Source organism: Ambystoma mexicanum, chromosome 2q (assembly GCF_040938575.1).
Source record: "Ambystoma mexicanum isolate Mex_15411 chromosome 2q, UKY_AmexF1_1, whole genome shotgun sequence".
NCBI lineage: Eukaryota > Metazoa > Chordata > Amphibia > Caudata > Ambystomatidae > Ambystoma > Ambystoma mexicanum.
Window position 1 is genome coordinate 150,496,105 of NC_090924.1, and position 12,344 is coordinate 150,508,448.

The 12,344-nt window shown below is 48.3% G+C and overlaps 1 protein-coding gene across 12 annotated transcripts in view; it reads left to right on the forward strand.

Annotated features, from left to right (window-relative positions):
* Nucleotides 1-12,344, forward strand: part of OBSCN (obscurin, cytoskeletal calmodulin and titin-interacting RhoGEF) — a 3,169,051-nt gene that overhangs the window by 1,248,484 nt on the left and 1,908,223 nt on the right. For all 12 annotated transcript variants that reach the window (XM_069647058.1, XM_069647065.1, XM_069647061.1 and 9 more), the window contains one exon: nucleotides 3,287-3,553. In XM_069647058.1, coding sequence (XP_069503159.1) covers nucleotides 3,287-3,553 — 267 coding nt within the window. The remainder of the gene's footprint in view (nucleotides 1-3,286; nucleotides 3,554-12,344) is intronic.

Here is a 12,344-nt window from a genome sequence, read left to right on the forward strand (position 1 = left end):
AGTTTGGTATTTACAGCAGCAAAGCCAGTTTCGTTTCGGCCAGCACCAGGCTTATTTCGGAAGGGCGATCCGATTCAGATTCTATCCTGGTTTTCTGCAGGCCAGAGCTTGCTGTAGCTCCTCTGTGAAGTTGACATGCCCTTATGTAATGGCAGGCCCTCCTTCTGAGTAAATTGCTGGCGGCCCTGCTTCTTGCCTCCTTTTGCCATTCAGCTGCAGCCACCCCACCACACCTATCCGCTCCCATTACACCTCAGGAACAAGTCAATGTCACTCAGCCCCTGATTATATTGCTCCTTTCAGCAACCTCACCACTCCAGGGGACTTGCCTGTGCCCCTCCACCAGTACTTCCACACTGACTTTCGCCAAGGTTTTCCACCCTATACCACTCGAGGGGGGCCCTTCCTGACCAGGAGCTCCTCACCACATTTCCAGAAGTACTCAATACTCTTGGCCCCCAGAAAAGCGGCGACCGCCCAGCCGCTTATCAGTCTTATCACCAGCAGGGTGCCCATGGCCACTCTATCTTATTACCCCCTTTGATAAGGCAATGCCCTGAGACCACTTATCTGATGTGTGTCCTCCTCTGTCACAGGCCGGTCCACTTCACACACCAGACCTGCTTTGTACCAGCTCTAATCCACTGAGCCTCTCACACAGTCTTAGTAGCCAGGTTTCCTTCCTTAGCGCTGTAGCTAAGCGTCTTTCCAAGGGGGGGCAGAGGAGGAGGGGGCGCCATGCTGCCTCTGGTGATTGCAACATGTTTCTTCTTGTTCCGGGGTGCCCAGAGCCCAGCCCAGCAAAAGGTCAGTGTCCGGTCTTGGTGTGCCACATTACACCACCAGGTAGCACCGCTCACTCTCCTTTGATGCCTTTGGTCCCTTCTTCTGAGGCTCCCACACCTCGAGAAGCCACCTCCGTGCTTCCGTCTGCCTCACTAAGAACGCAGGCCGTCCGGCCAGGCCCTCAGCTCCTCGCTCTCTCACGTTGATCAGGGGAAGGCTGGTTTCCTCGCGGGGAGTCAGTCAAACCTAACAGCGGCCACGTCTGCCCTAATCGACTCTGATTTTCTTCGCCTTTAGGGGGGAATAAGTCTGCATCCTTCCAAGGTACTCTGCAGAGGTGTGTAGATTAATTAACCCTATATACACATGTACGGACCGCCTCCTCCTCTGCGTTCTGTACAGAGCTCAAATGCCGGAGGCCATCTTAGTTGCCGGCTCTCGAGCGCCCCCCGGGTTCATAATTCTATAGTCGTCAAAACCTTTTCCATGTGTCAAGGACTTTCCATTGTACAAGGGGTTTTTGCTTGACCCGTGTATGACCACCTTGACACCTCACGTCAGCCTTCCTTATGGACTCTAGGTACTGGTGTTTTCATTACCCTTTTTGTTCAATACAGTCTCCTTGTTCAGGAGAGGAGTACCAGTCAGAGACCTCCGAACAAGCGCCCACGTTGTGCTGGACCTCTGATATTTCTTTACTCACAAAGGACCTCTGACTCTTAATCTTCTTAATGTTGCCACTGCAACCTTCAGTCTAACACTGTCCGGCCCACTATCAGGTTCTTCCGACTCACCGGTTGTGCTGAACTTGTTGGCATTTCTTTTGCTGCTGGAGTCAAGGACCGTACCACGATGGCAACCACGCCTCCCCGCCCTAACTATCAGTGCAGGAGGGTTCCATGCACCTCTGCCACCCGTCACACCATTCGCAAGCTGCGATTCCCGGTCTTAAGTTTCTTTTGCCAGAGGCTTTGCAGGGTCTGGCTTGAAAAGGTCAAGGGCAACTCCCTCCTTGACGTCCTTTCAGGTCTCGCCGCCTTTCTCCTCCATTTGAACTGCCGTCCTGGATTAGCTGCTTCTTTGTACGTTTGGCCTTGCTCAGAGTGTGCTCTTGTACTCCGACTTTTTTCCCAGTGGGAAAGGCAAAGGGCAGTCAGGTGTGTGTAGTCGTCAGCAATTGCCTGACTCTGCCTGACCCTTGCGTTGGGACATGTCAAGTAAACGGCTCTGATAATAGTCTGTCGTCGCTCGCGGGGCGAGAAAGTGTTTGTGCCATAAAAAGGGTGCTGGGGGCGGAGTTTCTAAGTTTTCTACTGGATAGCATGGGGAAAAGGTGGCATAAGGAAGGGGATACCACGTTTCACCTTTCGGTGTCCCACTTCCACTCCCCGAAGACCCCCCATCTAGGTGATCCTCCCGCACTGGTCCACCCCCAGGAACTGGATCCAATAGCGATAGCCGTGTCCTGGCCACCTGGATGACAGATCCCCGGGGACTAGTAAATGACACACCTTCAGGTTTCTCACAGCACCCAATCTGAGCAAACGCTAAAGGCAAGCACCTTTGTCAGGGCCCAGGTATGCAGAGGCTGCAAACTCAGGACGCATAATAGTCCTAGCTTATGTTCTGGCAATGGTGGCAGCCCTGGCCACACGTTGCGACTGGGCACATTCCAGGAATAACAAAGTACCTCTTAGGACATACATATCCATGAACAGAAGAAAAAAACAAAGGGGACATTCTAAAGAGTTCTCCAACCCTAAACATAGTTTTACAAATCTTGTAAAGACTTTCAAGGCTGGTATCAGGCCAAGGCTATAAAGCTAGGCCATGTCTTCCAGAAGGTCTTCACCGACCCCATGTGTGGTAAGCAGTTATATTTTTTGCTTTACTTTCGTGACATTATTACAGGTCGTTTGCAGCATGGAGATGCCGGTAAAGGTTCTTGTGTATGGCATGCAATGCTAACACTAAAATTAGAGTGAGTGAACTTGGGCCAATAACCAGATAGTACACCTCTAACATTTGAATTTTTTCAAATAAAATGTGCAGAATTACAAAACAAGTTGTAAAACTGTACTGCCTCTGCGTTGTTGTTGTTTTAGTGATACGCACCCGATTCATTGTAAACTAGTATAACTCGAATATGTGAAATCTGCGTGCCACGCTATTCAATAGTACTGTTATTTATGAGTCTATAAATAAGGATTCTTAATGTTTCGCTAAACAGATACTGCATATTGCACTCCGATTACCCTGTGGTTACATATTAATTATATAGTATAGTTATGGACGGCTTACTTTCTGGATTTCACAATAATTACTATGTAGTTACCCAGGGCTGCACTGTAATTACATTTTTAATATATAGTTATTAATGTATAACCTCTCTGTAAAGTGGTATTGATAAGAGTAACTACCAGTCATTCCCATATCAAGGCATGTGAAAATTAATGAATTATTAATTGGAAAAACGTTACATTTCACATGCTTTCTGCAGCCTTACCAGTGCTTTTCAAAGAAGAGCTGAAAAATGTGGAGGCAGCAGAGGGTAACACAGCCACGCTGTCCTGTGAGTTGACCAAAGCGGATGCCACGCTGGAGTGGAAGAAGGGTCACAGAGGTCTAACGCAGAGCAAAAAGTACAAAATGAGGCAAGATGGCACCATGGCCGAGCTGGTCATCCAAGACCTTGATGAGAAAGATGCCGGGGAGTACACATGTGTGTGTGGAGACCAGCAGTCCACTGCCGCCCTGACCGTGAATGGTAAAAGTGTCACTTTAGGGTTCTGCGTGTCTTGATTTCTGGTGTGCTGTTGTTTCATAGTCATTTCAGCTTTTATTTTTTTCCATCAAATTGTTTAGTGCCCCTTGTCTGATTTTTCAACTTCTGCACTATTTCTCTATCTATATGGACAATACTTATATACGTATCTATTTCTTTCAGTAACTAATCTACATATGGGGCCAGATTGTCAAATCATTTCTTGGTGCAAGTGAGGAGATCTGCTAAATGCATCACCTTACTTGCACCAAAAAAAAAGTATCAGCCCACTTCATAAAGGCCATTGGAATGAGCGAATCTTAGAAGCGCTTATTCAGGCAGTTGGACACGTGTCGTATGACCATGTGTATTTCCTCTCTGAAAATTTCTGCTGCAGACGAGATGCCGAAACTGGTTCTTTTGTATTGAAAAGGTCCTAGGTGAGTCACGAACGTTGTGATGTATCGTGACTCGGGCGCAATTTCGATCTGATGGTACACCTTCGTGAGGTCAAGCTTGGAGAATACCTTCACGCCATGAAGTAGGTGACTCATGTCTGTGATTCTTGGTGCCTGGTGTCGCTCCCTTTCAATTGCTTTATTCGCCCTGCGCATGTCCACGCACAGGCATATTGACCCATGCAGGAATTTATTTTGCACTGGGACTATGGGCAACACCCAGGGCGTTGGACCTGTGACTGGTTCGGTCACCGGTGACTTGATGAGCTTGTCTAATTCCTCCTCGACTTGCCTCTGTTTATTGACAGGTATGCCCTGATAATGTTGGGCAACTGGGCGGATGTCTGGGTTTATGTGCAAATGGATTTTCCTGTGCTTCCATTTTCCAAGTCCTTTAAATAGCTTCGGGAACGCTGCTTCCACTGCTTCCGACATGGCAAAGTACTTGTGGGCCATGAGCTGATATAATATGTGGACTAGGCCCATGTCGACAGCTATCCTGAAGATTAGTATGCAGCCACTGTTGGCCTCTGTCTTCAGTACGTAAAGCGGGACTTTTGCTGCATGTGACTTGTGCATACACCAGACCGTGATGGTACCTTTGCACGGCAGTGGCGTGGTCGCCCTGAATGGATAAATGTCTACTGTGGCTTTTCTCAGCTTCGGGAGCCGAGCAAGAGAGTTGTTAGCCTCCTCGCTGATGATATTGACGGTGGCCCCCGTGTAGATGAGGAATTCCAGTGGCGTGCCATTTACTTATAGTGTGAGTATGGGGCTATGTTGGGCGGCGGTGTCATTGTTGAGAGCCCATACGTATCCCTTCTTTCGTTGATCCACCCCTGACGATGGAGATTCACTGGTCGACAGTGACCTCATCTCTATGTAACGGACAAATCTCCTCCCGCTACGTCTTGATCCCTCTGATGGCCATCTCTACTCCCGGGTGTATGTGCTTCTGAGTTCTCGGTTCTCCCGTCGTTGATTCTTCGGCTCACCTTCTGACCTGTTGCCAGGCGGGCTTGGGCGCAGGCTCCTCTGTCATTCATGGAATCTCTGTCTGCCGGATGTGGATGCTGGTGCATTCTTACAGATGGCTCTGAAGTGGTCCATACCTATGCAGGTGGCGCACTGCTGGCCCACTGCGGGGCGTTCACCTGTGTCTGTATATTCGTAGCCACACCTGAAGCATGTAGCTTCTGAGCGTTTCCGCTCTGGGTGGGTGTTATCGACAATTTGTTAATGACGTTGGGGTCTGTCGCCGGGTGTTGGATTGTGATTTTGCCGCCTCCATCCAAGCTAGTGCGAGGATTTACTCTAGTGATCTTAGGTTTTGTAATAGTTGTTTTCTGAAGGGCTGCGATGCGCAGCCGGCGATCACCTGAGACCGTTGGGCCTCATCACTGGAGTAGCGATGAAATTCACAGTATTTGAGTTTGATGCAGAGTCGCATGACAAAGTTGTCGAATTATTCCCCCTTTTCCTGTCTCGTGGTGTGAAAGATGTGCCTTTCATAATCAATGTTGGTGTGAGGGGCAAAATATTCTGACAGCTTGCCATGTAGGTCTCTGTATGATGTAGTGTCCAGATTGAGTAGCTCTCCCGCAATGTCTCGGACCGCAGGCCCCACCGCCATGGACAGTATGTTCTTCAAAAGGGCGTCACCCTTTGGGCTGGGGCGTGGTCTTCCTTCAACCTCTGGTCCTGGCTTGGGCCTTATAAACTGTGACTGTGTCTAGTCTCCGGGGGCTCCTGCCCCTTGCTCTTTTGTTTGTGGGGTGTACTGTATATTAGGGGAGAATGTGCCTTCCCTTTGTGGGCCACTACTGTAACAGGGCGTGCCTGTGAGCCTCTGGTAGTTTGCTGGGCCTCCACGGCGTAGCTACGCACTGTCTTTGTCCCTCCTGGCACGTGTGGTGTGTGGAACTGTGCTGAGAGCCCTTCAGGCTCTATCATGCGGCTCTCTGTGCGGTCTCCGGAGCACCCCCGGCTGCGTCGTGGCCTTTGCTAGGCTGAGGGGGCGGGCCTTAACATTGGAGACATGCGTTTATATGCCCAACAGCATCCTCCGGGCCTCACGGCTGTGCTGGCCTTTGTCGGGTCTCGCTGTTCGTCCGGGTCCACAGGTTACACCTTTGTCGCCATTGTGGAGCTGCAGCAAGGCAGTACTGCCTCTCGAGCTCGGGTCCTCACAAATGCTGGCAGGGGCGCGGGCCACATACGCACAAAGACTGCGTGGGAAACAGGGAGAGATTATGCACATCCTCTTTATTCCATTGCAAATCCCAAACTGCCCCTTTCCCCAACGCCCACCTCCCTAACCCCAACGTCACTTCCCTTGGCGGATGGCCGCAACGGCGGCCATCCCACATAATGATGTGGTGGGGTTGTTTTGGCGTTATCTGCACGCCATGACACCCCCTTTGCTCATTTGCACAAATAAGTGGGTGTTTCAAGACATTTAAAAGCGCATCACAAATTCACAAACAAAATGCACTTTTTAAAGCCATGAAACAAGGGTCACCCCCTGCGGCTATTGAAACAGGCACAGGGGACACGTAAAAACATGACAGGGTCATTTCTGACCTAGTCATGATTTTTCTTTGAAATGTGACAGCCGCGGGCTAAACCATGTCTGTCACACTAGCATTCCCATCCCCCAAACAGGGGTGGAAATGCTTTTCTTTTTTTTCTGGCATTTCACTGAGACAGGCCCTCGAAATGTGCTCAGTCTTGTATGCAAGGGCACTAGACAGCACATGTTTGCGCTACAGTCTAACCTCTCCTGAAATGCCCAGGTCCCTTTTTCAAAGCAGAGCAAATGAAACAAGCGCATTCTCTGTGCTCCTTTCATGTGCACTGTTTTTTCTGGCCCCCTTTTGTTTTGTATGACAGGAAATTGAAATAGTTTTCGAAGGCGAGCTATGCTGTTGAGGAAGAGTAATTTCCTTCTTAGTGGCATTGTTCAGATATATTTGTATGTGACACTCTACGGATATAATGGCACCAACTTTTGTAACTTGATATGATTTCTAACATTGAAATCAAACCTCACCCTTCAATAGGATGCTGTTCAATTCTATTTTATGCATGAAGTCAGAGCAGCAAGTGCCAAGGGCGCTTGTTTCACCAATCAGTTCCTTTATGTGACTTGAATGGGTTTTAAGGCCCAGAGGGAGTTTCATTCAATTCGCCTACAGCCAGGGGATTGCTCCAGTGGCTCAATGGAGTTCCTTTTATTTTAATAATTTGTTATGTGTGTAGGTGGCTTTGCACAGAGTATGTATCCCACATACATTCCCATGCACTTCCTTTGAAGCTCCCTCTCTTACCTACTCCCCTCTATCATACCCGCATCCCACGTTTATTCACCTCATTTACCACCCCCCAATACACAATCCCAACTTTAACACTGACCGGAAAACACGACAAACAACCACATCTCCCCCTGCATCGATATCCACCGTAGCAACTTCTACCCGGGTAGTGCCCAGTGGAGTAACTTTGCTGAAAATTTTGGGGGGGACATGACATCTGAAGAAAAGGTGCCCCAGCCAAATGAATGGGGTCAAAATGGTGTGCAATGAAAGTTGGGGGGGACAAACACCCCCGTACCCCCTATAATTACGCCCATGGTAGTGCCCATCCATGCACTAATCCCAAACTAGAGACTATCCTCGCTCCCCTCACCCCCTATCACCTCAAACAATTCATCATCTACCCCAAATACAAAGCTGGCAACAGCCTGGACTTTTTGATTTCAAACAAAATTCATGTCTCTGTGGAAAATCAGATCTGGGTATCATGGGCAGACCACTGTGCTATCCCTTTCACGCTCACTCTACTAAACAGGATCCCCCTGTCATGATTCCTACCCCCGGGCATCCAGATCAAGTCCATCAACCCCGGAAGCAGGCATCATGTTACCTGGAGCAAACCCAGCAACCCCTGTTAGGGGCTATCTGGGTACAGTCCTGGCGCCTTTGGCGCCAGGCTCATATGGGACATCAGTCCTGGCGCCATAGGGATCCAAGCATCCAAGCCCATGTGAGGCTTGAAGGGACTATTTTATCTTAGGGACTATTTTGTTACTCGGGTATGGCTGTGGAGGAATACTTACCTGGGATTACTTTGAAAGCTATTTAAACCACGCCCGAAGAGCAGCACATGATTCGTGTTATTCTGCATCCAGCAGCGTAACGCTCATCATGTCTACAGTCAGCATCCAGCATCCTGCCACTCCCGCCTCGAGTCCAGAGCGCCTAGAAAGAAGGGAAAGAAGAAGAAAGGTTAGAAACTTTACTGGATTTCTTACCTGATTTCGGATTCAGCGCATCTTCGAACCAGAAACAGACTTCATTTTAAACGCGTCGCATCGCCAGCAGCAGCGCTGCGCCTTACTCACCGTTCCTCGCAGCATCTCTACGATCCGGTGCTGTCTCCATCACCTGGTTGCCGCATTCCAGCGCCTAAGGGGGACAAGAAAACAACAAGGTGAGCCAAGGGAACAAACAAGGACAATCTCTTCCCACCATATGCTTACCTGATTTTACCGCAGGAGGTATTATCCACCAGCACGCCAAATCTTCCTATGCTGCACCTGCAAGAAAAGAGAAAGCAGCGAGTTAAACCTTGGCATTATGTATTGGACAGTGTTACAAAACACAGACTCTTACCTGAACGCTTTCATCTGCCACAAGACGATCATCTTTTGGGTCTAAGCTGCAAAAGAAACAAGGAATTGGACAAGAGTGATTAATCGGACATTTTGAACTCATTAGAACTATATAATTACGGCCTTTCGCCCGGAGGTTTGGAGCCAAGATTTGTCCAGAACTCTTCCAAAATCCTCAAGCCAGAGAAGTAACTGGCCATCAACGCGCCCCTGCATTCTTCGCAGGATGGAGAGCTCATCATACATAACTATAAGGTGAGCTTTGTGAAAGGGAATGTCAGAAGTGATAAGTGGGGACGCAGTGAGGTGTTAATACTTAAATCCACGGGTGGCTAATTCCCTTTCCCCGTCTTTAGGAGACTACTTCTACGGGTCAAGCAGACGAAGCTAGGTGGGCCAGTCCAGTCAGTCATCTCTGCACTACGCATCACGTTGGTGGAGACCGTGGCTGTCCAGTTCCGCTCGACACCCCTGTGGGAGCCAGGTGAGCGTAACAGAACGCAAAGCCTTCCTACAAATTCTCACCCGGGTGTCATGGAGACCTCAGAAACTGACCAACTGGCCCAATTATTAGGGGAACTGAGGGCTGAAGTACATGCCGCTCGCCAAGAAACTAATACACTCAGGAGAGAGTTGATTGTTTTGAAGGAACGCACTGATGATCTTACTAGACAATTACTGCAAAACCAAGCGGGGCAAACACCCCTACCGGGACTCGGGGGGATTCCAAACCCTGTTTCACCAAGCAACCCTGTGCAAGTGATTTTACCAGGCAATATCCCTTTAGCCCCTCCAAAACGCTTTGCGGGGGACCCGAAAAGATTCGCTGTGTTCATGAACCAATGCCGTTTGCACTTTTTATGCAGACCTGGAGCCTTTCCAAACGATCAAGCCAAAGTAGCCTTTGTATTATCATATCTCAGCGGCAGTGCAGCGGATTGGTCAATCCCACTAGTCAATCAGGATGACCTTATTCTTCAGGATTTTCAGGGTTTTCAAATGAGCATGGAAAGACTATTTGCCCGGCACTCTCAAGGACAGGCCCTGGATAACAAACTTTTGTCCCTACGACAGGGTAACCAAGACCTTCTAACCTACATAGCAACCTTTAATAGGTTGGTGGTGGAAACTGGATGGCCCGAGGAAAAACGGATTACATTGTTTATCTGGGACTTCGAGGAGAACTCAAAGATGTTTTGGCTCAAGTTGTGAACCCACCTCAAGACTGTGCTGAATATATAGACTTAGTGGTCCAGTTAGATCACAGACTTCAGAATCGAAAGGCTGATCGAGCCAAGTTCGAGAACCGGGTGTTGGTTAAACCGAACGCTACCCCCAAAGGAACAGATGCCTCAGAACCCATGCAAATCGGAGGAGTTAAAGGACCCTTGACACAGAAGGAAAGAGAAAAAAGGCGGCAAATGCAATTATGTCTATACTGTGGAACTTTGGGACATTTTCTACGGGATTGCCCTGTAAAACCACCCAAGAAGGTGGTAGGAGCTGCTGATAAAAGCCATATGGAGCCTGACTCGGGAAACGACCACGCCCGACAAGCGTAGAGGTCCACTTGCCGAGCTTGAAGAAGGATACTCAGACCTCGCATTTCATCATACCAATGGTCCTTATAGATCCAAGGCAGCCATCACGTTTGCACGCAGTTAGGGCATACATTGATAGCGGGACCATAGGAAACTATGTGGACCACGAATTGGCTTCTAGGATGAATCTACCTTTCTGCAGAAAGACCACTTTTGATGTCATCACCACAGTCGATGGAAATTAAATTGCTTCTGGGCCTGTAACTCATTCCACCGCAGAGATTACATTATTGGGTCAGGATGGGCATCGAGAGACTATTGTGTTTGATTTAATCAAAGCCCCGCAGTTCCAAATAATACTGGGGATACCTTGGTTGGAAACACATAATCCTTGTATTGATTGGCCAGAGAAGAGAATAACCTTCCCGGATTGTGCACATACTTGTTACCCAATAAAAACCTTGAACAAGGACCTGGCCACAGTCGCTACTCCAGTTGTGCAGTTACTGCACGAATATCAAGAATTCCAGGATGTTTTCCAAAAAGAACAGGCAAACACCTTACCACCTCACAGATCATACGATTGTCAAATTGATCTCATACCTGGTGCACAACCTCCATGTAGTAGGATCTACGCACTTACGGAACCCGAGAACCTTCACCTACGACAATACTTGGACCAATACCTTGCTAATGGCTTCATTCGTCCATCCAAGTCCCCTGCATCTTCAGCTTTGTTCTTCATGCCAAAAAAGGAAGGTGACCTCAGAACGTGCATAGACTACCGTGCCTTAAATCAGATCACGGTTAAGAACCGATACCCATTGCCTCTGATCCCAGAAGTACTAGACCAAGTAAAGGATGCTTGCATCTACACTAAATTAGATCTACGAGGGGCATACCATCTGGTACGTGTAAAGAAAGGCGACGAATTGAAGACTGCTTTTCGCACTAAGTACGGGTTATTCAAATACCAGGTCATGCCCTTCGGGTTGTGCAATGCACCAGCAGCCTTCCAGTATTTTATGAACGATGTCCTGCGTGAACTCATTGACGTCTGTGTTGTCGTATACATAGACGATATTCTAGCGTACTCCTCTTCAGAATCTGACCATGTGAAGCACGTTCGTGCAGTCATTGAGAAACTACGCCAGCACAAGTTATATTCAAAATTGGAAAAATGCGTTTTCCATACGACAGAAGTTGAATTTCTTGGAGTTATCCTGACTCCAAAAGGAGTTCGAATGGACTCTCGAAAGGTGGACGCAATTCTCAAATGGCCATCACCCGGTTCAGTTAAGGGAGTACAAAGCATGCTCGGATTTGCTAATCTCTATCGCAGATTCATTCCGGATTTCTCGCACGTTGTACACCCTATCACAGCTCTCTGCAAAAAAACAAACGCTTCCTGTGGACTGAAGAAGCTGAGAATGCCTTCCAAGAACTGAAAGCGAAATTCACGTCTGCACCTGTATTAAAGCATCCTCGTCCTGAACTCCCATACATAGTTGAAACCGACGCATCCAGTTTAGCCATGGGACCTGTCCTGTCCCAGAAGGATCCTGAAACCGGTCAACTTCACCCAGTAGCATTTTGGTCCAGAAAGGTCTCGGCACCTGAGTTAAACTATGCGGTTACCGATAAGGAGCTATTAGCTATCAAATCCGCCTTCATGCTTGGCGGCATTATCTTCTCGGTGCCAGGCATACCATTACTGTAATCACTGATCACCGGAACTTGCAGTATTTAAAGACAGCCAAAGCCCAATCATCACGCCAACTTCGATGGGCATTGTTCTTTGCCGAGTTCGATTTCGTGATCACTTATCGACCAGGCTGTAAAAATGGCAAGGCAGATGCCTTATCCCAAATAGGAATGGAAGAAGCATATGCGAACCCGGAGCCGGTGCCTATAATTTCAGAACAAAGAATTCTTGGCATAACTACTTTACAAACCCTAGAAGATATTCAGGTAAAGATCCAACAACTCTTCGATCCAACAGCCCTGCAGGACTGGGTAAAGAAAGGCTCAGACTACTCTGTCATCAATGACCTACCTTATTATCAAGGGCGTCTATTTCTACCACATAAGGAACTACAAGAACTAGTCATCTCCAATTATCA